Source organism: Ursus arctos, unplaced genomic scaffold (assembly GCF_023065955.2).
Source record: "Ursus arctos isolate Adak ecotype North America unplaced genomic scaffold, UrsArc2.0 scaffold_14, whole genome shotgun sequence".
Lineage (NCBI taxonomy): Eukaryota > Metazoa > Chordata > Mammalia > Carnivora > Ursidae > Ursus > Ursus arctos.
In genome coordinates, this window is record NW_026622808.1 from 9,599,276 (window position 1) to 9,626,362 (window position 27,087).

The 27,087-nt window shown below is 53.4% G+C and overlaps 1 protein-coding gene across 1 annotated transcript; it reads right to left on the bottom strand.

Annotated features, from left to right (window-relative positions):
- Positions 1-7,167: 7,167 nt before the first annotated feature.
- Positions 7,168-27,050, bottom strand: CNTROB (centrobin, centriole duplication and spindle assembly protein). Its single transcript, XM_026520875.4, has 19 exons — positions 25,804-27,050; positions 24,916-25,000; positions 24,619-24,700; positions 23,998-24,154; positions 22,983-23,099; positions 22,653-22,769; positions 22,209-22,307; positions 21,015-21,251; positions 20,586-20,732; positions 12,213-12,346; positions 11,749-11,874; positions 11,410-11,572; positions 10,436-10,682; positions 9,348-9,484; positions 9,074-9,137; positions 8,728-8,898; positions 8,459-8,591; positions 7,923-7,995; positions 7,168-7,710 (listed from the first exon to the last, which is right to left on the bottom strand). The coding sequence occupies exons 1-19, from the start codon at positions 26,074-26,076 to the stop codon at positions 7,585-7,587; spliced, it is 2,688 nt and encodes an 895-aa protein (XP_026376660.2). The 5' UTR covers positions 26,077-27,050; the 3' UTR covers positions 7,168-7,584.
- Between the last annotated feature and the right edge of the window lie 37 nt (positions 27,051-27,087).

Genomic DNA, 27,087 nt, shown 5'->3' on the forward strand with positions numbered 1-27,087 from the left:
CTCTAAGGAAGCTGGAGTCCCTAAATGCTAGCTAAAACTCTAAAATTATTACTTGTGTTGGGGGGGGCGCAGAAAACATTTCCTCTACCCTCTTAGGTTCAGTGTCGGAGGCCTGCGAATTAAACTGACAAGAGATAAACTAGCAAGAAAAAGACAATGTTTATTCATGTGTGCATGCAGGAATTCACCCACAAAGTAATTTAGTTCAATAACTGTAAACAGGGGTTTATATATATTTACTAGTAGGGGAAAGACAGTGGGGAGGAAAAAGCTTCTATGGGAAGAACAAATGGGTTTCTTTAGGAGATAAATGGGCTTTTCTGGGAATCAAAGGGGAGATAAAATAGCTTGTGATAATGCCTGTGGTCTTCTTTATCTTCTTCAAGGCCAAGAAACTCCTCCGGAGAGGGGATTTATGACCGTTTCACGCTTGATCTGCTTCTCAGGAAGGAAGGCACCCCAAAGAGGGGATTTATGGCTGTCTCACTCCCAGAAGTTCTCCCTTTAGTCAGATGAGGGAGGGTTCAGACAAAGCCTCCTCCTGCATCTGTTAAATCTCAGATGTCTTTAGCTCAAAATAATTGTTATGTGACTATGATATAATTGGGACCCCCCTTCGCTTGCAGAGAAGGGTAACATTTTGAAATATTATCCCCCCTTTTCCCCATTTCTCCTGTTACACTCTCACCCTTTCCTCCTTCGCTCTTTCAAGTCGTTATTCTGTACCTACTGCCTCAGAGAAAGGGTGGCGCTCTCTGAGCACGGAAGGGCAAAAGCCCGCTTCCAAAGTCAGAGCCCTGTGGGAAACGGGGAGGATTCTGGCAAATGGGGAGCAGTTAGACTGTTCTCTCCCAAGACAGAAAGGCTGATGAGGGGAAAGAGGAGGGGAGTGTGTGCTGAATGCACTTCACCCTCACCCCCACACCAGGCTCAACCCCAAAGTGAGGGGATGGAATCAGAAATCCCCGAAGAGTTTGGGGGACACTTGGGGTGGGGCCCAAGGGAGAGATACCCGGAGGAGAAATGGTGCAAAGGTGTTCTCAGGCCCAGGAACCGGGGGCAGAAGCCTCACACATGATCCCGAGCCCCAGCGTGGCACAGCCATAAAGATCTTGGGAGCCCCGCCTCCCCATTTTCCCTCAGCCCAGAGGACTGAGTTCCCGGGCCCCAGAGAAGGACACGGAGATTCCAAGGAGAATCATCGGCTCCCACGAGGCCTCTGGGAAATGCATTAAAAATTGGAAGAAAACGGCCAACATTATTGTAGATGTTGTCGTGAACGTGTGAATTGTCCGGGTGATAGAAATTTGGGCAATTTCTATTTCCTTGTACTTGTGTTGGTTTCCTACAGCTCCTGCAACAAGCAAGCTTTGTCAGGGAAAATCAAAATTCTTAGAACTCCAGTCCACACACCTCAACGGGGCACATAGCCTCTGCCGGGCCGTGCGCTCGAATCCTGAAGTCTTGACAGAGCAAAAGAACAGGGGCCCCGGTTCTCGAGCTGCCTCGGGTGGACTGAGGTCAACAGACATGGAAACTAGCAGTTACGCTGGCAGTGGAAGTGCCAAGAAACGAGGTCTGAAGCTGAAGCCCAGAGCGGTTCTACTCTTGTTTAATAAAGAGTGACGTGTTGTTACAACACACACACAAGGGAGCCCCTCCGTGTGACTGTCACGGACAACCTGAAGCGTGGTTCATTTGCTGACGGACGAAAGCCCAAATCCAGGCTGGATGGGCAGTTGGTGTCAGCATATAATTTACAAATGGGGGGCTGTATATACGATACACAGTAAAAAGTCGGGAACGACTCATAAGGGGGACAAGCGTGAATCTGACCGACACGCTGCCGCCACCCGCCACCCCCCGTGCTAATGGCTGATGGGAGATTTTCTATGATCATGAATGAAAATGCATCTTTTGGGCAGGCGGCACCTGGCTGGCTTAGCCGGCGAAGCGGCTGACTCTTGATTTCGGCTCAGGTCAGGATCTCAGGGTCCTGGGATCGAGCCCCACGTCAGGCTCTGCGCTCAGAGGGGAATCGGCTTGAGATTCTCTCTCTCTCCCTCTCCCTCTGCCCCTCCCCCTGCTCGCTCTTTCTCTCTCAAAGAAAGAGAGAAAGAAAAGGAACGCATCTCTTGGTCCAGAATCTCTGTGACAGTTAATTTAATGGATCGACCTGACTAGACCGCAGTACGGAGGTGGTCGGTCAACATTATTCCAGATGTTCTGTGAAGGCATTTTTGAAATTTAACATTTAAGTCTGCAGACTTTTTTTAAAAAGACTTTATGTGAGAGAGAGAGACAGAGTGAGAGAGCACCAGTGTAGGGGGGAGGGGGGAGCAGCAGAGGGAGAAGCAGACTCTCCGCTGAGCAGGGAGCCCGACACAGGGCTCGATCCCAGGACCCTGGGATCATGACCTGAGCCGAAGGCAGACGCTCAACCGACTGAGCCAGCCAGGCACCTGAGTCTGCGGACTTTGAGTAATGCAGACGGCTCTGCACGCAGGAGGCAGGCTCATCCGTCAGGTGGGGGCCTGACCGGGAAGGCCGGCCTCCCCCATGCTCAGAGGAGCTCCGGCCGTGGCGGGCAGCCTTTGCTCCGAAATGGCACCGCTTGCTGCCGTCCCCAGCCTGCCGCCCTACCCTGCGGCTTCGGGACCTGCCAAGCCAATTGCATGAGCCAATTCCTTAAAACACATCGCTCTTGATGTAGGTACATATTTATTTATACGCACACACATCCTGTGGGTTCTATTCTCCGGAGAGCCCTGACTAATACGACCTATAAATATTCATGTGCCTTATTTACCCTCACCAAGACTTCCCAGTGCAAAAAAAAAAAAAAAAAAGGCTTAATATTCTGCTGCAGACAAACACTTAATTTGTGGCTGTTGGTCGTTCTTCCTCAGTCCACCCAGAAGGCAGGGGTGATAAATTATCCTCGACATCAGCAGCACCAGCTTCCTGGCCTGACGTGGTGCAGCCGCGGCCGCCAGTGCCGAGTCCGAGCCGTGTGGTTAAACCGCAGGGTGAACAATCCCGGCTCCAGAGCCCAGAGCCAGCCTTCAATCTGTCAGCACAGATGCAAGGAGACGTTTCGTTCACTGATTCCGGACTATGAGATACTATAGTAGAATTTTAAAGGAAACCCCACGTACGTGGTAGAAACAAAATTCAAACGGTAACAAGGGGTACCGAATGAAAAGTCTCCTAGCGAGAGCAGCTCGGAAGAAGAGGGGGTGCCCAGGACACCTCCTTTTTCCTCTTCTTTCTTTCTTTCTTTCTTTCTTTCTTTCTTTCTTTCTTTCTTTCTTTCTTTCTTTCGACTTCTGAAACAACAAAAGGAAAAAATGCCAAAGAGCACGACTGTGAGAGTAGAAGACTATATGTTGGTCTCTGCCCCCGGTTCCTGACACAGGGCTCTTGAAGTCCTTGTGATCTCCTGGGTGGCGGGAGTAGCTTCCCTTCTACTGAGATGGCTCTGGGTGGGCTCCTGGGTTGCTCCTGATGGGGGCTGAGCCATGACTGGAACCTTGGCGTTTTCAGCCCGTCCCTCCTTCCCCGCACATTCTCTTGAGAGAAGGGAGAAGGTCTGAAAATAGACTTAATGACCCATCACGTGCACGTGATGGAACCCCCATCAACATTCCAGTGGCATGGGGTTGGGGGAGCTTCTAGCCGGTGACCACACGCCCGTCCCCGGTGGCAGAAGCGCCCATACGTCTCTGCAGTGGCGTGCACCTGCACCCTCTATGACACCCTTTGATAAAAAGGTAAGTGCTTCTCTGAGGTCTGCGAGCTGCCCTAGCAGATTCATTGAACCTGGGGAAGGGGGCGGTGGGAACCTCCAATTTGCGATATCACATAGCAGCTGTGGGCAACTCGGGGACCCACTCACTTGTGATGGGTTCTGGAGTGGGGGGCAGGCTGGTGGGACCAGGCCCTTAACCTGTGGGACCTGACGGTGTCTCCAGACTGGTCGTGTCAGATTGTACCTTGTACTTTCCCTGATCCTGGGGAAATCCTGGAATCAGCCATTTCTCCAAGGAGCCCTCCTTCCTTTTTCGTACAGAATGGCATTTAAAAGGCAAGAGCTGGATGCTAGGTGTGTTCGTTGTTAAAAGGGTTATTATCCTTATCCATATCCCCAAAAGCTATGTTTAAATCCTAAGCCCCAATACCTCCGAATGTGACCTTATTTGGAGATAGGGTCTTTGCGGACATAATCAGTTACGATGAGGTCGAACGAGATTAGGGCGGGTCCTAATCCAATGATCCGTGTCCTTATAAGAAGGCCAGGTGAACACACGGGGGGACGGACAGACAGAACCCTACGTGACAGCAGAGGCAGAGAGTGGTGTGGTGTGTCTACAAGCCAAGGAACGTCAAGGACCCCTGGCAGCCACCAGCGGAAACTAGGAAGAGGCAGGGAAGGGTCCCCGCCCCCCAGAGTCTGCAGAGAACACGGGCCTGCCGACACCCTGATCTCCGACTTGCGGCTCCCAAAACTGTGAGGACACATTTCTACTGGGACGCACCCAGTGGGTGGTGATTAGTCCGAGCAGTCCTGGGAGACGGATACAGGGGTCTTTTGGGGAAATCTACTCGTATTTCCGTCCTATCTGTACGTATGGGAGACGGGGAGTCTGCACTGATGCATTCAGTTCTCATCCAACAGCCCAGAATTCTCTTTCCTCCCTTTCCGTGTTTGTAAATCCTTCCCCCAAAAGTGAAAATGCCAGCTCCCGCTATCCACGATGCCGTCCCACACTTGATCCCCCCCCTTGGGACAATCGGCCCCCCGTCCTCCCTCGCACAGATGCCCGGCCTCTGCCACCCCTGCTCGGACACCTGCCGGCCGACCTGCCAGCCCCTCGCCCCCATCAGGGCCCCTTCTCACGCCCTTGGGCTCCAACAGCAGCCCACGCGCGGGCGATCCACTGCTTGTTTGCAAACTTTGCATAAACAGTCGACTGTGTACCTTGTTCTGCAATCTGCAATCTGCTTTTCCACTCGACGTCGTTTGTGCGATCCATGCGGATGCGCGTAACCTTAGCTCATGCGTTTGCAACGCTGCGTGGGGTTTCGCTACACGAGCCCATCTCTGCTACTGGACGTCGGTGGTCGGCAGGCTTCTGCGGGGACGCTCCCGTACTGGTCTCCGGGCCCGCGCCCTGGCCGGGGATTTTCTGGAGCCCGTCTTTAGGGATGGATTCGCCGCGTCTTAGGGAGTGGGCATCATCCCCTTTACTAGATGACGCCTAAACGCTTCCCAAAGGGCCCGCTGGTTCTCTCCCGGGCCCCCACCTCGGAGCGCGAGTGGCATTTCTGCTGCTCCACGCCCTCGGCGACCCTGGAGGCACATGGTCATTTCCGCGTGCGCGCTGAGAGGCTTCGGTGTCTGCGCGCTTTGGGCTGACGACCGGCACGGGCTGCCTCAGCCACGGTTTCCGCCGCCCCCGAGGGAGGCACCCCTCGCAGCCCAGCAGACTGCTAGCTGTCCACCCCGACTCTATCCTTCCTTCTTCCCCGGTTCTTGCATAGAAACAGAGGCTAGGGCTGCAAGCACGGCGGCCAGCCCGGCCACGCTTCCGAGTCTCCCGTGACTCAGGTCTTGGCAACCAAACATAAGCAATGCTGATGTGTGGCATTTCCAAGTATGGGTCTCAAACCAGCGGGCCTGGCTCTTGCCCCTTCTGCCACCCCGGAGTCCCACGTGACCACGATCTTGCTTCAACCACACAGATAATGCCCCTGATCTGCGGACGGAAGAGCCCGAGACCCCGGGTGACTGTGTGGAGCAGGACCACGGGCTGCTCTGGACGTTACCAGGGAAACACACTTGGCCCCAGAGCGAGCGCCCCACAGGGCTTCCTGGTGGTGGAGCGAAGTCTTCACCCCAATATGTTCCCCCACGCCCACCCCCACGGGGCTGTGCGAATCCTCCGGGGACAAAGTCCCACGTCACCCCCCAGCCACACTAAGTGAAACCTGAAAGCCCCCACCTCCTCCCCGTGTGGGCATTTCCAAAACTCGCGAATTCTTTCATTTGTCCCCCCTTGGAATATTCCCAAGATGATTATGTAAGGAAAAAGTGGGGGGCTGCTTGTCTGTGGCTTTTCTCCCCCTCCCAGCCCCTCCTTGCTGGTCTTCAGGGAAGAGAGAGGCTTCTCACGTTCACTAGATTTTTTAACAACTGACATTGTCTTTCTATAATTAGCTCACAAAACGGTTACATCAGCACTGTGCCCCCTTCTGATTTTGTTCTGGAGAGCTGGGCAACGTTCTCCGGACCGTCCTTCGTGTCAAGAAAAATGTAGGGCGTGTTGACGGATGGGGGCAGGTTGGAACCCAGGAGACGAGGAGGTAAGACTCAGTGTTCATCTCACCAGCTTTTAAAAATGTCATAAAATGATCTACGAAGGGCGACTACAGGCCACCAAACACAGAGTTTGTTCAAATCAAAAAGGAGCAAAGTCAATGTTCTCCTAGGTGGGTAGAGAGACAGACAGGGCTTGGAGGGCGTCTTTCCGCCAGAGAGAGCAGCCCTGAGTGCGGGTACCGAGGGCCAAGCTGCCCTGGCCGGAGCCGGTCCCAGGCGTCCATCTTCTCTCCCTCTCCCTCCCCCGGAGGCTCAGAAGTTTCTCTGCGGTGGCAGCAAGCAAGGCCCATGCTTTTGCGTCTATGGAACACTGAGGTGTGTGCCATCGCATCTATGCTGGCACTAACCACGTAACTGGGGAGCAGAGAGACCGGCCTCGCCCCCGTCACAGAAGACACCCCAGGACGGCCAGGCCCTTCCGAGCCGTACTTGGTGTCCTCGCCGCCCGCGCTGGGCTCTGAGCTGGAGGGGATGCAGGTCCCAGGGCGTCGTCCTGCAGCTGGACCTCAGTCGTGCTCCCAGCTCTCCGTGTGTGCGGTGATGCGGGGCCTTCCTCAGCTCCGCACACGGGCCGGTTCTTTCTCGTTCACTGTGGTGAGAATGAGGATGGCAGGTTTGGTAACGACGGCTCTTTTTTCTTTCCCAGCCAGCAGTCTAGTCTGTAACCCGTGTCTCAGCGCGGCAGCGTGGCTGCCGGTGGGTCAGCGCCCCGCCGATGCAATCCGCAAGCTTTACTCGCCCTTGAGACCAATAATCTCCCCCAACAATCGAATTTTTACTCACTCTTTATACAATAATTTACTCTTTTATTACAAGTGTGTTTTTTCTGATTGTTAATACATGCTTGTTTCAGAAAATGTGGAAATACAGAAATGTATGAAGAAGCAAGTGAGAACCTTCCGTAATCCCATCGCAGACCATGGCTAATGGCTCTGCATGTGCTACTCTCAAAACACCGAACCTCAGGTCACCGGAACTCCTCAAACCTAGCCAGAGGTCTTTCTTCTAAGCCTTCGTGTCTTTTCCGCAGAATAGAAAACGGGAACACGTAACATATAAAAAACATACTCAAACAGAATGAGGTTTCTTTACCAAGTAGTTTCCTATAAAATCTCCATTTTCTCAGATGCCTAGGAGTCAGAGACTCGAACACAGACTCTCGAGCATTTACTCAAACAAGAAGAGTAGAAAGGGCAAGGGGCTCATCTCCAGATGCCCCCCCGACTCCTCGTGCTGCTGGGGGGAGGGTGCCCGCCTTTCCTGCGAACCGGAGGTTTTTCTGTCTTAGGGGCTGGAGCGAGGCGGCGAGGGAGCACCTGGGAGGGGATCTGGAGTGAGGAGAAGAGGAGGGAGAGTCAGCCTCCCCGCCGCTGTGGAAAGGCACCGAGCACAAGGGGGCCACGGTCAATCAGCAGAGGGGAGAGACCAGGCCACAGATGACATGGAGGAAGCAGGGGCCAGGCAACAGACAAGGGGGCCAGCTGGGGACCAGTCAGCGAGGGCCCTTCCATGCCCCCGTCCCTGCCCCACTATCCCTCACCTCTTTCCGGGGGATCTCACCCAAGCGGGAGTCTGTGTTCTTTCTGGGGACGTTATCCCCTCGGCTGTCCGTCCTGCCACAGAAATGGAGGGATGAGGATGGGGAGCTGCCCCCCCCCCACTCCCCAATCTGTCTCTTGCGAAGAACAACAAACGAGACAGACCTGGGGCTCAAACAGGAGGAGACACTGCGGACTCACTAGGGAGTTACACTAGGAGGTCAGAGTCCTAGAGTCTGAGCTCTGAGCTGCGGGGTAAAGAGGAGAAGATGAAGGTAGGAGGGCACGGAGGCGCGGAGGTGGTGTTTACAGGTGAGGAGACGGACGCTAGAAAGGAAGAGACCAGAGAGAGGCGGGAGCAGCGGGGGACAGAGGAAGAGGAGACCGTGGGCCCACCGCTGGCCCGTGCCTTCTTCCCCAGAACAACGGATGGCTCTCGGTGGACCCGCGGACCGCACGCAGCCGCTCCTCCCGCCCGCGCCGGCCGCCCGAGGCCAGACCCCCGCCCCCCCACCCCGCCCCGCCCCCAGGCTGGTACCTGCCGAGCTCCTGCCTCTTCAGGCAGAGCAGCAGGTCCTCGGCAGGCAGCGTGCCCCAGCCCCGAGCCTGGCACAGTCGTAAGAGCCGAGACACGTCCATGAGCTGCCCCGCGGGAGCCAGCCCGTCTCCACCTGAGAGGCGCACCGGGAACGCCGGTCACGCTGGGGCCCCGGCGCCACCTCCCCAGGAACCCAGAAGGGCCTTAAGTCCCAGGTACCAGCTCCGCACCCAGGACCCCCCCACCCCGGGAAGCCACGGCCTGCGTACCCCTCTCTGGGGAGCCACCGCTGGGACCGCTGCCCTGGGAGTGGCTTGAGGGAGGCTCACGCGCCCGGAAAAGACTGGACGCCATGGCTAGGGGCACTTTGGTTTTATGAACAGGGGGTGGGAGGTGTGGCACTTGGGGGGCTTCCTCCCAAGACGGGACGGCCAGCGGACCTAGCACAAGGAAGAAGATGCGAGAATCAGGAAACGGGGCAAGAGCCAAGGACACCCCACCACCCAGCCTTTGTTAGGCTTTATGACCTTTGCCAGCTTCCAAAGGTCCATTCCCGACAACCAGCTCCCGCCTTCTCCATGCCCGGCCCCAACCTTCTTCAGAGTCTGCACTCACCAGACTTCGGGGGCAAGAGATCAACAGAGGGGGCCTCGCTGCTCTGGGGTACCGTCTCCAGCAGCTGCGGGGACAAGACAGTAAGGTTCCCTGAGGACCGATAAAGAAAGAGACCTGGGTCTGGGACGGAGGCAGAAGCCGGGAAGTTCCAGAAGGGACTTATATCAGACAGACTGGGAGAAAGGCACCAGTCCTGAAAGGGGGTGCAGCTGCAGGAGGAGAAAATGAAGAAGGGGAGAAGGAGGTGAGGTGGGACTGGTGGGTCCCCTCTTACCTGCTGCAAAAAATGCTTGAGGCCCTCGAGCTGGGAGGGGGGCGGCAGCCCCTGCTTGAGGAAGCTGTCCCCGTCGGACCCAGGATCTTCCTCGGGGAACGGCCGCTCCGGCCTGTGGTCAGGGTGGAAGGCCCCGGCTGGAAAGTGAAACAGGGCCGCGTGTGTGTGGGAGGGGAGGGGGGTCCTCCACAAATCAACCCCCCCAAATGCCCAGAGAAGCAGGCCTATTAAATACAGGAGGGGCGTCCCGGCGGGGAGAAGGGGAGGGTCGGAGTTTACAGCAGCTGGAGAGAGAAGGCTGGAGGCGGCTGGCAGACGGCACAGCTGAGTTCCGAGAGGCGTGGGCAGGGGGGGAAGGTCCTGGTACTGAGACTCTGAGCAAAGAAACCCCACCATAAACTCCCTGAAGAACAGAAACCGGTGTTCAGAGTGGCTTGGGATTAAGAGACATGTTCTGACCCTCATTCTCTTTAATCACGACTACATAATTTTTACATTCAAAATCGTGATGTAATCTGTCCCTCATTCTTCACCGGACCTGGGCCGTCACGTCTGCACCACACAGAGCGCTGCCGTCCACCCAAGTCCCCGCTGACCAAGCCAGGAAAAGCCACCGCACCCAAGGAATGGTTACCGACCCATCAGAGCACCTCTCCTCGAACTGGACCCAAGACACAGAGACACCACTGTCTCTCTACGGTTGACTAGAGTATCGGCTGGAGCCAGTGTCACAACCGGTCAAACCCACATGCCAGCTGAGGTGAGGAGAGCAAGAACCTAGGAGAGAGTGCTGGTCCACCAGAGGAAGGAGCTGCGCAGGGACAGGCAGCGCCAAGAGCCCACACGGCCCAAAATTGGTTCTGGAGAGCGCCCCGGTCCCAACGCTGGTTCTCATCAAGCCCAGTAACGTCAGACTCCCGTGAGCTCTCACTCCTTTTATTCGAACAACTTGAGTGGATTTCTGCTTCTCGCACCTTCTGGTCACAGACGTCTAGGAAACTAACTGCTTGAGCCCCAGACAGAAAGCAGGTAAGAGGAGCCCGTCAGCGCGTATCCGGGGAACCCCAGTGATGTGTGTCCCCAGTTACCCGAGGATGAGGTGAGGCTTGGCTTCGGCTCCAGGGGCTGGAAGGAGTGCTGGCTCTGGAAAGAGGGGCCCAGCAGGAGGCTGAGGTCTGGGGAAGGGCTGCAGAGAACAGGCGGCTCGTCCCCCGCTTCCCGGCTCTGCTGCAGTACGGGCTTCAGGGCCACGGCCACAGGAGGCAGAGTCCACAGCCTCTGCTCCTCTTTCTCCGGCTCCTGAGGCCCAGGGCTGGAGGGGCTGGTGGCAGGCACCTGGCCACAGGAGAGACAGGATCAGCGCCCGTGCACGTAAAGACACGCGACAGGACACAGACACCTTGATTCCAAGTTGAAGATGACAAATTAGTAGAAAGTCCTTAGAAGGGGATCTGGTAACATCTATCACCTTCCATGCTTACTTTGACCTTACAATTCTGTCTCCAGAAACTTTACAGATAGGCCTGCACGAAGACACGTGTGACGGTATTTACGTCAGCACGGAGCGTGGAAGCAGGATATAGCGAACGACTTTGATGTCCATGAATAAACACTTGGTCAAAAAGAAGTGGTGCAGCCACACACGGGAGGTCACCCCCGGGGGCCGGGCTTGCCCATGAGGGGGGAGCAGCAGGGGCCGCTTCCAGGGAGAGGGCCCAAAGCTCGCAGGGCAAGGCGGGGGGGAGGGGACACAGCACTTTCCACCGCACACCTTTTCGAACTGTTTGGATTTCCTTTGTTACCACACGCATGTTATCTATTCCAAAAAAGATTTTAGCTTAAAATAAAAATTGAAGAATTATGAGGAGGAAATGGAAGACGCCAACAAAACAGGGCGAGGGGTGAGACGCCTCCGGGGCTGGGGGAGGAGAGTGGGCCCCACGCTCGGGCCAGCCTGGGTCCCTCTGATGGGGCGGTGCTTCACGAAAGCACACGGGGCAGTTTCCCGCAGGGCAGGTGTGGCCCGACCTCAGGACCAGCTGAGCTCGAGGGCGATGCCTACCGGGGGGTTGGGCGGCAGGCCGGTGGCGCTGAGCAGCTGGTTCGCCTCCTCCCAGTGGGCGTGCAGCATGGCCTGGAGCCGCTCCACCAGCTCGGCCCGCTGCTCCTGCAGCTGCCGGCGGCCGCTCTGCAGCTCCCGCACGCGTGCCTGCTCCCGGGCCAGCCTGGGGGAGAGATGGCAGGGGGAGGACGGCCTCTGAGGCCGCAGGCGTCTGCCATTCCGAAAGGGGCCGGGGCCACTGCAGACGCGGACAGGCCCTCGGAGGGGGCAGCCCGCTGCCACTCCCAGTCTGCGCTCTGGCGCAGGGAAGGGACAGAAAGGGCTGCGGCGGACCCGCACCTGAGCTCGTAGTCCTGCGCCACCTGCTGCTGCCTCTCCTCCCGCTCCGCCATTTCCACCTTGAACTGAGCCAGCTGCGAGGACAGTTCCTGCTGGTGTTGTCCACTCAGGTCCTGCAGCTGCTTCCTGGGAGGACACGGGTGAGGACGGAGGGCTGAGTCTGAGGACCAAAGTCATCACACGGGAAAGAGCCAGAACGTGCGCCTGTGCCAGCGAGAGCGCCAGCCAGCCTGGCCAAGGACAGAGGGACAGAGCAGGTGTCGCAGGACAGGGTCCCCAGGGGCAGACACTGAGGTGAGGATGTACGGGATATGGGATACTGATTCACCAAAGAAGCATTTCCAGAAAAAACTGGCGGGGGAGAGGGGATGCGGGAAGTGGGACTGGGAGGGGCGGGAAAGGGGCAGCTCTGGAGACAGTCTGGGCCCCAGGGGCCTCGGGGGCAGTACGTAAGCGCCAGGCACCTGTGATGCTCCCGCAGGGAGGCCGCCTGCCGCAGGCTGCTCTCCTGAGCCTGTGCCAGCCGCTCGGTCACCCGCTGCTCCAGCTGCACAGCCAGCTCGGACTCCAGCTGGATCCGCTGGCTCTCACACCGCGCCTGGGGGTGCAGGAAGGCGAGCTGACAGCTCCGCTCACTGGGGCCGAGGACGGGGGCCGTGAGGCCGACAAACCCCAGCCCCCCCCACGCCTGAGGCATGAACGGTAAGAATTCTGCCGCAAGGAGGGAAGCAGGCTCCAGGCGGGACTCCTGCACTTCACACCCACACAGAAGGCAAGGGGACGCCGCACAAAAGAAATACATATTTAGCCAAAAGCAACGGTACGTACAAGGAGCCCATCTCTAGGACACGCAGCAGGCGTCCCCGTCCCCTCCTCTTAAAGCAGGGTCGGGCTGCGACCCTGGCTCTTCCCTCTCACCTCACAGTCCCTCTGCAACTCCCCAAAACCTGATTTCCCCTCACAGCCCTTCACGACAAAGAACTGAAGTTCCAAATCCCACAGTGATGATTTCTCCGTCTTTGTCTTATGGAGAGGCACGCCCCCCTCGGCCCCGCCACGCTGCCAGCTCGGTGACCTCCGCTGGCTCCGTGACCTCGCGCCCTGCTCCTTGGCCCCAGCCCACCGCTCTTGCTGAAGGGCCCGGAGGGGGCGGGTGTTGTCTCGAGTCCTGTCCTCAGTCTTCTGACCACATACTAACTAACATTCCGGCTCACGGATGCTTTGATACGTGTATTATAAACACGGAGCATTTAGGCTATGTTTTTTCTTACCTTTTATATCTTAAAGCACTTTCCAAATCTCTCTTTAGTTGGAGTTTAAGTCCACACACCCAGAACCCTCCTGAATACAGGCACTTGGCTACACCTCAAATAAAACACATTCAGGGGCGCCTGGGGGCTCAGCCGGTGAAGCGTCTGCCTTCGGCTCAGGTCATGATCCCAGGGTCTTGGGATCGAGTCCCACATCCGGGTCCCTGCTCAGTGGGGAGGCTGCTTCTCCCTCTGCCTGCTGTTCTCCCTGCTTGTGCTCGCTCTCTCTGACAAATAAATAAAATCTTAAAAAAAAAAAAAGATTAAAAAACATAAAACACATTCAAAATTGAGCTCATTTGGTGTTTTATGCTCGAACCTTCTCCTGTGACATTTCTCGCCCTGGTTAATGGCACTGCCCTCCATCGGAACACCCACGCTATCTGAAAGCCAGAGTCATCCTGCCTCCTCCTGCTTCTTTCCACCTTCCAACGGGTCCTTCCATTCTCCTTCCTTAACATCTCCTGAATTTACTCCTCCACTCATGACTACGGTAATTCAGGATTATTTCACGTCCACTCGATCTCCTGGCCTCTATTCTAGCCTCCGCCCTCTCTCACGTTGGCCCCAGTAGACCCTCCACTTTGTGCCTGAGTGAATGTTCCAAAGTACAAATGTGCTCAATTTATCCCCTTGTTTGAATCGTCCAGATGCCCCCAGTGCCTGAAGAAGAACGTTCTGGCCGCCGGAAACGGCTTACACGGCAACCCCACCCACCGCCCCTCTCCTGTCATACTAAACCCTTCCCTGTTACACCAATTCTTTTTTTTTTAATTGTTAAAAATTGTGGTAAAAACACCCCACATAGGGGCGCCTGGGTGGCGCAGCGGTTAAGCATCTGCCTTCGGCTCAGGGCGTGATCCCAGCGTTCTGGGTTCGAGCCCCACATCAGGCTCCTCCGCTATGAGCCTGCTTCTTCCTCTCCCACTCCCCCTGCTTGTGTTCCCTCTCGCGCTGGCTGTCTCTCTCTGTCAAATAAATAAATAAAATCTCTAAAAAAAAAAAAAAAAACCCACATAATATAAAATTTACCTCCTTAACCACTTTTAAGCATACAGTTGGGTAGTGTTGAGCTCACATTACTGTGCAGATCTCTAGGACTGCTCATCTCATAAAATTAGAACTCTATACTCACGGAAGAGCCGCTCCCCACTTCTGCCCACTCCAGCCCCACTCTGACTCCTGCTTCCTGATATTGACTACTCTGGATAGCTCATTACCTAAATTCTTCTAATGGAGAAGTTAATATATACTTCCTCTGAGCCAGCGATGGCACTTTAAGGAATCTATCCTACGGAAGGGGCACCAAAGATTTACGTATAATGGTGCTCACGGCAGCCCTATTATTGATAGTGAAAAAACTGGTGTCAGTGGACATTTCTCATCGAAAGGAAAACGCTTATGAAAACTATGATTCAGGGGTGCCTGGGTGGCTCAGTCGTTAAGTGTCTGCCTTCGGCTCGGGGCGTGATCCCAGAGTCCTGGGATCGAGCCCCACATCAGGCTCCTCCACTGGAAGCCTGCTTCTCCCTCTCCCACTCCCCCTGCTTGTGTTCCCTCTCTCGCTGCCTGTCTCTCTCTCAAATAAATAAATAAAATCTTAAAAAAAAAAACACACAACATGATTTTGTATGATTCACCCGTTCACTGAGACATACAATTCTTAAAAATCACGATGTGCGTCTATCTACGTGTCATGTACTGGGCATACTAGACACAGAAAGATGTTTCTATTAAGAGGTGACAGTGACAAGCTGCTGCAAATGTATAGGTTTTTTTACAGCAGCAACCCACAGGGACACCTGGGTGACTCAGTCGGTTAGGTGTCTGACTCTTGGTTTCAGCTCAGGTCATGATCTCAGGGTTGTGAGATCGAGCCCTGCATTGGGCTCTACGCTCAGTGGGGTGTCTGCTTGAAAATTCTCTCCCTCTGCCCCTCCCCCCATGTGCTTTCTCTAATAAATAAAAATAAATCTTAAAAAAATGATTGTGAAATATAGACATTCTTTTTTCTTAATTTTTTAAAATTAAAAAAATTTTAATTAAGTAGGCTCCACACTCAGCATGGAGCCCAACACATGCCTTGAACTCATCACCCTGAAATCAAGACCTGAGCCGAGATCAAGGGTTGGGTGCTTAACTGACCGAGCTGCCCAGGTGCCCCTAGAGATGTTTTCAAACTAAAGAACCACACACATATATACATACATATACATGCATATACATACAGAGAGATTTTTCCACCCAGAAGATCTCACATGGGAGGTCTGAGTTCAAAGAAAGTTAGAACAACAAAGAAAATAGTAAATTATGTGGATACCTCTAAATGAATAGTGACTTTACAGAACAATATTAATAATGTCTTATGGTGTTTTTATTTAAGACAGAATTTAAAAACTGTGACGTCATGGGACACAGCAGGGTAGGAAACTGCAGGGGTCAGTCCTGCCAAAATATCCATTAAGCTGGGGGAAAATACCAAAACCCACTGTTTGGGAACTCTGGAACCTGAACAGACACTTACTCGACCAGGACGGCGCTTGATGAAGGCAGAGGCTGCTAGACTTCGGTACAAGAGCTGGGGTGTGAGCCTGCTTCCATCCCCCAACCCTCAGCCTGCTGCAGCCATGGGAACGGGAGGCCGGCAGTTTAGAGGGGCCGGCTGAAGTAAGGGTGGGCAGTAAGGACCTTATCCTCCAAAAACGTGGGCTTGGGCATTTTGGCCAGTTTGGCAGTCCCCTGAGGAACCAGAGCAAAGAACCACCTTTGTTCTGGGCTCCTGCAGAGGCTTCCTGGGTAGCATCAATCATAAGATGAAGAGACATATATACTTATTTGGGAGAGGGATGCAGACATTTAAGAAAATCTCTGTCAACTCACAGGCTAATCACAGAGATGACAACGGAAATGTCAGTCACCGCACACAACAAGAAATGGAGACTTGGCAAAAACAGTTTGAAAAAGTCACTCTACAAGTGGATGGCTGCAGCCAACAACAAAAAAAATCCAAGGAGAGAGAGATTACGATTTCCATAATTACATTATAATATTTAAGACGTCTAGTTCTCAACAACAAATGACAAAACACAGAAACAGGAAAATATGACTCGTTCCAAGGAAAAAGAGCATTAAGGGCGCCTGGCTGGCTCAGTCGGTAGAGCATGCAACTCTTGGATCTCAGGGTTGTGAGTTCAAGCCCCACACTGGGTGTGGAGTTTACTTAAAAACAAATCTTAAAAAAAAAAGAGAGAGAGAGAGAGAGATTGGACAGGAACATCTCCTGTGGAAGCCCAGTCATTGGGATTACTAATCAAACCCATTAAATCAACAGTCTCAAATACGCTGAATGAACTATTTGTGGACAACAAACTAAATGAAATCAGGATAACGTATGAACAAATACAAAACATCAATAGACATAAATAATAAATAAGAACCAAAGAGAAGTTCCGGAGCTATAAGGTATCATTGATGATATGAAAATTTCACGAGGCACCACTCCACACCCCTATTTCACTACATACCCCTACCGAAATAACCAAAATCCAGAACACTGAGCACAACAAATGTCGGAGAGATGTGGAGCAACGGGAACGCGCATTCGCCGCTGATGGGAATGAAAAGTGGTACAGCCACTCTGGAAGGCACCGGGGTGGTTTCCGACAAAACAAAAGGCACTCTTACCATGCAATGTAGCAACCACGCTCCTTGCTATTTACCCAAAGGAGTTAAAAACTTAGGTCCACACCGAAACCTGCGCGTGGGTGTTCACAGCAGCTTTACTCTTAACTGCCGGAAATTAGAAGCAACCAGGATGTCCTTCAGTAGGGGCGCGGCTAAATACCCTGCGGCCCATCCAGACGGTGGATTGTTATTGAGCACTAAAAAGAAAGGAGCTATCAAGCCATGAAAAGACATGGAGGAAACTTAAATGTGTATCACCGAGTGAAAGAAGTGAGTCTAAAAAGGCTACATATTGTAGGGTTCCAACTACATGACACTCTGGAAAAGGCAAAACTATGGAGACAGTAAAAAGCTCAGTGGTGGCCCGGGGTTGGAGGGAGGGAGGGAGGAAGGGATGAACAGGCAGTGAAACTGAGTGTGACACTATAAAAGTGGACACGTGTCATTATAAATTTGTCCAAACCCATACACAGCGAGAGGAAACCCTAACATAATCTACAGATTCCAGGTGATAATGACGTGTCATGGTAACAAACGTTCTACTCTGGTGGGGGTGTTGGTAACGGGGGCAGCTATGTATTTGTGGAGCTAGGGGGTGTACAGGAAATCTCTGTACCTTCTGCTCTCTGTTGCTCTGAACCTAAGACTGCCCTAAAAAATAAAGACTATTTTAAAAAGTCACCAAAGGGGCTCAATAGCAGAGTCCAGCAGGAAGAAGAAAGGGCCAATGAACCTGAGGATAAGCAACAGAAATTATCCAATCCAATGAGCAACAAGAAAAAACAATCGAGAAATGAACAGAACCTGAGGGACCATCATACCAATGGATGCATTAGCAAAGTCCCAGAATGACAAGAAAGAGAGGAAAGAACAACAACAACAAAAATCTGAAAAAACAGCCAAAAACTTCCCAAATTCGATAAAAGACAAATCTACCCATCCCCCAAACTCAACAATCTCTACACAGAATAAACTCAAGGAGACCCACACTATGATACATCATAGTCATACTGTCAAAAGCCAGACACAGAGGGGCACCTGCTTGGCTCAGTCAGTTAAGCGGCCTACTTTGATTTTGGCTCAGGTCACACTCTCAGGGGTCATGGGATCGAGCTCATGTCGGGCTCCAGCTCTGCGTTGGGCTCTGTGCTCAGCACAGAGTCTACTTGTCCCTCTTCACCTGCTCCTTCCCTGGCTCATGTGCACTCGCTCTCTCTCCCTCTCTCTCAAAAAATAAATTAATTAATTAATTAAAAAAAGCTAAACACAGAGAAAGGAGTAAGAGAGAAGTACCCTGTCACTTGCAATGGCGCCCCCATAAGACTAACTGCGGATTCCTCATAGGAAGTCACGGAGGCCAGAAGGTAGTGGAATGACATATTTAAAGAGCCGAAAGAAAATCAACTGTCAAGTGAAACAAAAAACAAAAACCTTCAAGAATGAAGAAGAAATGAAGTCATTCTCAGATACACAAAAGCTACGAGCATTCATTTCTAGCAGACCTGACCTATAGAAAAAGGGCTGAAGGGAGTCCGACAGGCCAAAATGAAAGGAGACAGTAACCTGAAGCTGTACAGAGATAAAGGACACCGATAAGGTTACTCCATAGTAACTACAGAAGCCTGCATTACTGTACTACGGTTTGTAACTCCTTTCTTCCCAAAGGACATAAAAGGCAGATGCACAAAGCAGTACTGATAAATCTGTGTCAATCACACTGTGAAAGCGAAGGGACACAGATGCAGACGAACAGTGGCTGCACACTGTTGAAACTAAAGCTAAGATTATTCAAACTAGGTGACCGTTACTTTAAGACGTTAATTGTAACCTCAAGGGAATCGTTACTTTTGAAATGTACAGTAAAGGAAAATGAAGAGAATCAAACATACACAAAATATTGATGAAATACCCCAGAAAGGCAGTAATGGAGTAACTGAAAAACAAAACAGGGAAGACGTACAGAAAATAAATAGTTAAATGGCAGAAATCAGTCCTTCTTTACCAGTAATTACTTCATCTTTTTTTTTTTAAGATTTTATTTATTTATTTGACAGAGAGAGAGCGAGCCAGCCAGAGAGAGAACACAAGCAGGGGGAGTGGGAGAGGAAGAAGCAGGCTCCCAGCAGAGCAGGGAGCCCGATGTGGGGCTTGATCCCAGAACCCTGGGATCACGCCCTGGGCCAAAGGCAGACGCTTAACGACTGAGCCACCCAGGCGCCCCTACCAGTAATTACTTTAAATGTAAACGGATTAAACTCTCCAATTAAAGGCCAATATGAAATTGGCAGAATGGATTAAACAACGAAACAAAACATGATCCACTGTATGTGGTCGACACGAGACTGACTTCAGATACAAAAACGCAAAAGCCTGTTAAGTAAAAGGATGAAAAGAGCCAATGCAAAGAGCAACCAGGAGAGCTAGGGCGGGGTCTAGATTATCATTAGACAAAACAGATTTTAAGCCAACAAGGGTTATATCAAGAAGACATGACAATATAAACATCTATGTACCTAACAGAGCCCCAAAATATATGAAGAAAAAATGGACAGACTTGAAGGGAGGCATGGCAAGTTCTACAGTGATAGCTGGAAATGTCAACACCTCCCTTTCGATAATGGATAGAACAATAAGGAAATCGATGACTTAAATAACACGGAAGCCAGGCACCACTGTGGAATTCAACAATGAACAGACAAACACCCTTGCCTTCAAAAAATGCACAAGATTTTAAAAGCTGCAGAACGTAGCATACTAGGAGAAAAATTCAAACAGGGAAGGGGAACGGGGATCGTCAGAGGCTGCAGATCTTCCTCAGTGGGGCTCGAGAGGACCCCACAACCAAGATGACCCTGAGTCAAGAGGAGTTCTCCTGTCCCTCAACTATCAGCTATGACACTACCTCAAGAATGCGTGTGTTCGACAAACCCACTCCCCCCAGCTGGTGGCTCCTCGTTGGCCCGGACGATTCCCAGCTCCCAGCACAGAGCTTCCACAGCGGGGCTGTTGAACAGACTCCGTGAACTCCCAGCGAGCACCAGTCCGGGGGCTACGGCAGCTTACGCACCGCTACGGAACTGTACTAACATCTCCACCCTCGGTCCTCCACGAGAAATTAGTTTCCATGTGGTCAGTCCGCCAGTTCCGCGGGCTAGGTGAAAAGTAAAAGGAGTGTGTTTTTCCCAACACTGGCCTCGCTAACCAGAAACTCGGGGCGTCTCCTACGTCGATCATTAATAAGGAAAGTCTCTCAGGGTGACTTGCTCTGGGAACTGCATCAGCGTGCCCCGAACACACACCTCACACACACAGTAGTCCCCTTCGCCACGGTTTTGCTGTCCAGGCTGTGGTCCAGAAGCAGGCGATCTCCCTCCTGGCTTGCTGCCGGAAGGTCAGCAGCAGCCCAACCCTGTGTCACACGCCTGCGCCCCTCGCCTCCTTCGTCCCCGCATGTGGGCACCTCCCCATCTCACATCCTCACCAGAAGACGGCGGAGTGCAGGACAGTGCGATGTGTCGAGGGCGAGACTGCATTCATGTAACTTCTATCACAGTCTATTGCTCTAAGTGTTCGAGTTTAACATGAGTTACTGTCCATCTCTTATGTGAATACTTTGTAAATTCACCTTTCCCGCAGGCGCGCACGTACAGAAAACACGTGGCACGTATAGGGTTTCGGGCACTGCATCCCCCCTGGATGAAGGGGGGTTACTGTAAAGGCCTTGAGGGCTCAAAATTCTAGTTAAAAAACAGCAGTGTTTGCCGTGACTCCCAAAAGGTCACTGTGCTGAGACCTACCAGTCCTAGGGAGGAAGGCAAGCTGGGGAACACGCCGCCGCCTGACCTGCACCAAGCTCATCTCCAGCTGCAGGGCGTCTCTCTCTCTCCGAGCTGTGTCCAGCTCCCCCTCCAGCCGCCGCGCCTCCGCCTGCGCCCGCGCCAGCTGCTGCTGGGCCTCCCGCGCCGCCTGCACCTCCCTCTGGGTGTTCCCCTGAGAAAGGAAGCCAAACTGGAGTGCGCGCCTCCTATCCCACCTCCCGGCTACCTCCGTGCCATTGCACTCCCTCTTCACACGTGACTATCTGCTCGGCTCCGGGGAATCTCCCTCCTCAGCCGTGCGGGTACTGGCCGTCCCGGCCCTGCCTGCAGGCCCCGCGCTCCCCGTCTTGCCCCCACAGATGGTTCTTCACTCTTCAGCCCAGTCCCTTCCAGCCCCCATTCTGCCCTCCCGTCTCATGTGGGCATCTCCCCGTTCCCCGACGGCCGCTCTTACCTTCTCCTTCTCCAGCTGAGCGCGCAGCTCCTCCTGCAGGGCCCCGTAGTGCTCCTGCAGCTGGCGCTCCTGCTGGGCCCAGGCCTGCCGCTCTTCCTCGAGGGCCAGCGTCAGCGCCTCCAGCTGCCGACGCTCGCTCAGCTGCGCGGCCCGGGCCTCATCCCGCTCCTCCTGCAGGGCCCGGCTCCGCTGCTGCTCCAGCTCCAAGCTCAGCGTCAGAGCCTGCCTCTCCTCCTCCTGGAGCCGCAGAGAAACCCAAGATCCTCAGCAAGCCCGCGACAGACCAGCCATCTGGCCCCTCACCCCCATACAGTGTACCCGCTGACAACTATGTCCGCTAAAAACATAATCGTTGACGAGCCCACAGCACTGTGACATGGTCACCGGGAGCTTCCGTTCCAGAATTCGGTACATCTGGGTTCAAATCGGTTTGCATCCCAGCTGTCACTCACTATGTGTTCTTAGGCACACATCTTTCTCTGCAACGCTGGCGTCGTATCTAGGGCCTGCCTTGTGAGGATTACGGTAAAAATTCACAGACAGCAATTAGCAGAGTGTCCGGCACATAGTAACACTCAGTACACGACAGCGGTCACTACCATTATCAAAAGAAGCTCCACGGAGACTAGAAAATTCAGCCTCCGGTCATGAACCAGCCGACCAGCAACCACGACCGGCGCTGCAGGATAAGACCTGTGAGGATGACAGGTACCAGCATGCGCGGCGCGAGCAGGCATCACCCACACATCGGAGCTCCAGGCCTGGCTGCTAATTCATACGGGTCATCTCGTCTTATCACTTCAGCAATCACAAACCCGGCTGAGTCTCATCCCACGCCTTTCCTGGCTCTGCCCTAGAGCAGAGTTCCCAAACCTGGCTGAACAAAACCACCTAGGAAACTGCGGAAAATATTTCAGCTCCCCAGCCCCGTGATATGTCTACCGAATTAAAACCCCTGGCGACGGATGGTAAAACAATCCCCCGATGATTCTAACGCGGCAATGATTTGCAGAATCTCTCGAGCCAACTTGGCGGCCAAGCCTCGTTTACAGAGGATCTAGCAGAACGAGTGTTCTAGGGACACACTTGGGGAGACACGCCCGTGGTGTGGCTCCCACAACCCACCGACGGCCCGCAGCGCTCTAGAATGAGCTGGCGGCCTCTACTGGAATGGACCCAGCCTGGCATTCTCACCAGTGTCTCTCTTTCCCGTTGCTGCAGTCTGGCACTTTCCTGCTCGCGATTCAGGGCCTCCATGGCCTCGGAAAGGCTCTGCTCCAGATGGGTCACTGTCTTTCAGGGACAGGGGAACACAGGACAGACGAACAGAGGGGAATCCCCGCAGGTTATACTGCAGAAAGCTTCAGCGACATAAACTTTAAAAGTGAGACCTAACTCGATGACTTGGGGGCCCAAGAGAAGGCTACGTGGTGTGGGGAAATCTCAGAAAACATCGATGATGCAAGTCTGGCAGCAAAAACAGTGAAGGGGCGGGGGACAAGGGAGAAGAACGGTCAGGCCAGCGGCTCCGAGACTGAGCTCAGTCTGCTGGGAACCTGGACTCAGAGCTATTTGGGCTCCCTTCCCTCTATCGGTCTGTGCCCTAGGCTCTCATGTCGTCCGATCCAGGTTGCCCACCTCCTGCTGCTTGCTCCTGGTGAGTTCGGCGGCCTGGCGTTCCTCCTGCAGCCCCCGCAGCACCTCAGCCCGCTCAGCCTCATGCCGGTTCCAGCCCTCCACCACTCGGGCCAGGGTCTCAGGAGAGGAAAGTCAAATGGAATTTCACAGTAATGTTTTTGCCCTCTTCCTGCCCACAGGGGTGGGGTCAACAGCCACCTTCTCCCAGGAGCTGATAAACCCACCCCCAGCTCCTGGCATGAACAAAGAAATGCTGGTTGGCCACCCCCTTTATACTATTCCTTGGCAGCCCCCACGGAGAGACCCACCCGCGTTCTGCTACCCCGGCACCTTGTCCAACTGTTCGATCATGATGTCTTTCTTGCGGTCGGCAGTCACAGCCACAGCTAACTGTTGTTGCAGCTCTAGCACCCGGGTCTGCAGGCTCTGGATATGGCGCTCACAATGCTGGGAAGGAGGATGAGAAGTCTGGCTGCTCCCATCCCTACTTTGACCAAAGCATCAAACTTCCCAGTGCCTCTCGGCGAAAATGGGCTGGAGGCAGGGAGCCCACGTCCCAAGAACAGAATAGGTTTGGAGAAGGAGAATCAGGAATTTTGGAGCAGGAATCTTGAGGCCCAAGACCTCTACCAGCTCAGGAGACAGGGGCTTAGCTTCCAGGCTATTCCCTTTCCCGGATCTCCAGAGAGAAATTTCCACGAACCTTCTGGCAGGAGAGCAATAGCCCACACGGCACAGAGTGGGAAGGGACCCGTGCTTAAGCACCTCATTGGGCACAATGGTTAAACATGGCAAGGAGAAAGGATTCAGCCTCTCATTCAGGCCCAGGCAGTTTCAAACAAACAGAGACGGTTCCAAAAATTACAACACAACCAATGACTGTAACCTTTCCCCTGTCTAGTCCGCATCTCTGCTCCCTTCAGATAAGCTGAGGTTTGCAGAGATAAAGTCCATTGTATCACCAGTAGCTGTAAAACCTTCGCGCAAGCCAGCAAGGCGTGTTGTTCATTCACCACACGCTTCTGGAATGTTTCCTTGTGTCAAGCACATTCTCGACCTTATGAAGACAGTGCTGCACAAGATAAGGTCTGACCCTCATGGTGCTTAGATTTTAGAGGGGAGAAGCAGACAAGATATCTGGGACTATGATAAGCTCTTATGAAGGAAGCACCCGAGGGACCTGAATGCACACCCAGAGGAGAGGCGTGCATCTTCGACGGCATGGTGGGTCGACCTCCCTGAAGAGCCATCTGAGCAAAGCCTCAGCTTGCAGGCCCTCAACCCTTCCCAGCACCCAGCCTATTTCTAATCTTTGCTGTTTCAAAAGGAAGCCTCGGTGACTCACCTTGCGACGGGTGTGCTCAGAATCCAGTGCATCTCTCAGCCCCTGGAAATCCGGGGGATTGAGTGGGGGCCCCGGCCGAAGACTGGCGTAGCGGGGAAACAACTCCTCCAGGGCTTGGGCTGAGCTAGATGGAGATAAGTCTTGCAGGGGCCGGGTGCTGAGCAAAGCAGACAGAGAATATCAGGGTACGGAAAGCTTTCGAGAGCCCCTAGTCCAACTGTGACATTTTACAAACAAGGAAACAGACACTCAGAAAGAGCAAGACACTTGGCCAAAGTCATAGAGTTAGACACCACTCAGGTTCTGTGATTCACTCTACAGTGCTCCTTCCTGTCTACCACACTCCCTGCAATAAGTTTTAGCAGAAACAAGCCCACTCTTCCGGGGGAAGAAGGACTAGATGTTGGGAGAAAGCCAGGTACGAGGCAGTAGACGCCCACGTTCCTGAAAGAGTAAAGGGGATAAATGATAGAAAAGAAAGGATGAAAACTGAAAGCTAAGGGACAAGCATCTTAAGTCCCGAAGAGATAGAAAAGCAGGAAAGAGCAGAACTCAGGAAGAGAACATTGGCTTTCCAAGAAAGCAAGCAAGCAAGCTAGGAGAATCCCAAGGGGAACTCACTTAAGCAAAGTGGCTGTGCTGTCACTGTCAAAGGAGTCCTCTTCTCGTCTCTCTGAGCCAGGACCTGGAGTGATGGGATCCCCTGCAGGCAGCCAGAGGGACCCCACAGCCAGGGTCAGGTAAGAATAGGAACAGGACCACTTGAAGGCGAAGAGAGGAGAGGTCCTTTCCTTTCAACTTCACCCACTCCTCCAGCCCCTCTCCCAAAGAACTGGAGCCTTTCCTCCTGAACTCTCTTGTCTCAGACGCCTTCCATTCTCCGCCTTCTCCCACCCCTTAAATCTGGGTTTAACTCACGATAGGCTGTATCCCGTGAGGTCTGGAGCATGCTCTGGAGTTGACCCCGAACACTTTCCATCTCAAAGATATGCTTGGAGCCATCCTAGAATAAAGAAGCATGAAAATCAGATGCAACCTGAATGATCTATGTTCTACCTACCGCCAGCGTATGTGGCATCTGGCACCCCCTAAAACCCAAGAATTTTTACTCCAGCACCTGGGACAGCCAAGAAAACCGGAACTGACTCAATAAGGGTTGAACCTCAAATGTCTACAGAAGCCAGGCAAGTAGTGTAAACAAATTAATTGGCCACATTAAGAGAAGCCTGGTGAGGATCCTTGTCAACTAGAGAGCAAACATCTTGTGTGAAGACGGTATAGTCCGTTTTTCAAACTCTGGAAGACCTAACGAGTCTGCAAATTGTTTACGACACTTTTTCTGTCCAAGGCTAATAACCAACCTCTCTGTTACATGTGTAATCAATTAGACCATGTTTTAATGATTGACATGCCAAACTGTAAACCATACAATCAAACTAGCTTTGAGCTGGAAGGAACTTAGCACATTTTGCTATCTTTAAGCTCCTAGTTCCCTCCTTAGCTGAAAAAGCCTTATCCTCGCTTAGTGCCCAAGTCCCAGTCAAAGCACTGCAACCTGTCTCATGGTGCAGGTGTCTCTGACCACAAAACCCTAGAAGTTTCACAATTTCCCAAATTATGGCATCCCAGGCCACTTCCTCCCTCATAAACATTTGCTCCCAGGAACAAGCATAAGGGACTCTGTTGTTAAAAGGAATATGAAATCCAACAACAGGAATTCAAATCTCAGCAAAGCAATCTTTTCTTTTTTTTTTTAACACCTCCCATTCCAAGACCCTAGAGGTCCCCGAGAGACACCTCTCTCACCTTTTTCTTCAAGTTGTTCTCCAAGCCAGCCGACAAGCTGCGACTCAGCTCTTGGGCCAAGCCATCTAACATCTCATGGGGAGATGGGGAGGTGGTGGGGAGATACAGCTGGGCTCGGGCAGTGGCCTCCGCCTGACGACTGAGGTGTAAAGAAGCATAGAGCTGGGAGGTCACCTCAGAGGATACTTGGTTCAGCCCAGGGCCTTCTGATGCATCACTCAAGAGATCCTCAGCCCGGAGAGGTGAACTGGGGCTGGTAGCTGATGTCGCCATGAGTACAAGCACGAGACAACTGCAGACAGCAGAGCTGGGAACTCCTGGTCCTGAGTTAGGAGACCCGAGGGGGGGAAGTGCACCGAGAAAGACGATTTGGGAGAAAGGAGAAAGACTCCAAGCCAAGGATCCTTGGGGAGTAACGGTAGGGAGGCTTTCTGGTTAGAGGAAAGGTTTCCAGTGGTTCCAGAGGCCATGGGAGAAGGCAAAAGCATTTCCTTCCACAATGCCTGAGACCGTGGAAAAGGAGGGTGCAGCAAGGTGGGGGTGGGGACAGAAGATGGAGGGGCGACAGCACCACAGGAGTTCCCCTGGAGTGCTACAGACCAACTTCTGGCACAGGCTCTTAAATTCTCACACCCAGAACGTGCAAACTGAAACGGATCCAATCCAACAAGGGTCTGATTTCCCTCCAGCAGTCTTATTTGGCCCTCACCTGGCGCCGGTCGCAGAGAGGCAGGACCCTCCCTCTCCCCACCTCCTCACGCCTCTCGCCATGCACCCGTTCCACCCACGGTCAACCCTCCTGTATATCCCCTCCGACCGCTCCTGGCAAGAAAGCCATAGCAAGGCTCCCCAGAATCCCTCCCTCCGTACTATACCAAGAGAAACTTTGTAACCTCTCGGCCACCCAGTCAGACCTCTCTAAAAAGTCCACCACCTTCCAGCCTAGCCTCAGATCCTCTACCCCGACCACCCCTGGAGACTCCTCGCCACACCGCCAGACCTCAGTCGTCCTCAATTTGCCAAGGTGTGGACCAGGGATTGTCTCCCTCCCCTGAGCCCCGGTCCGGAAGACCAAGGACCCCTGCACACCCAACCTCGCCTCCTTCCCTACACTCAAAACCGTTGGCAGCCTCCCGCCCACCGTCCGCAGCCCCGCCTCGCTCGCCTGGATGACGTCACCAGCCCAGCGCTCTACCTCGCAGCCGCCCAGACAACTTCTGGAGCCCGGGAGCCCTAGACGCGCGTGCGCGGCGTCGGCGGCACGGATTGGCTGAGGGAGGCATG

What these genes read in the sequence shown, in the direction of transcription:
- CNTROB (XM_026520875.4), bottom strand. Translation starts at nt 26,076, where the DNA reads ATGGCGACATCAGCTACCAGCCCCAGTTCACCTCTCCGGGCTGAGGAT. An exon ending in CTGAGCACACCCGTCGCAAG is followed by an intron (nt 23,100 to 23,997) that starts GTGAGTCACCGA and finishes CCTCCTTCCCAG; the next exon opens with CATTGTGAGCGCCATATCCA. An exon ending in GCGCAGGACTACGAGCTCAG is followed by an intron (nt 11,573 to 11,748) that starts GTGCGGGTCCGC and finishes TCTCTCCCCCAG; the next exon opens with GCTGGCCCGGGAGCAGGCAC.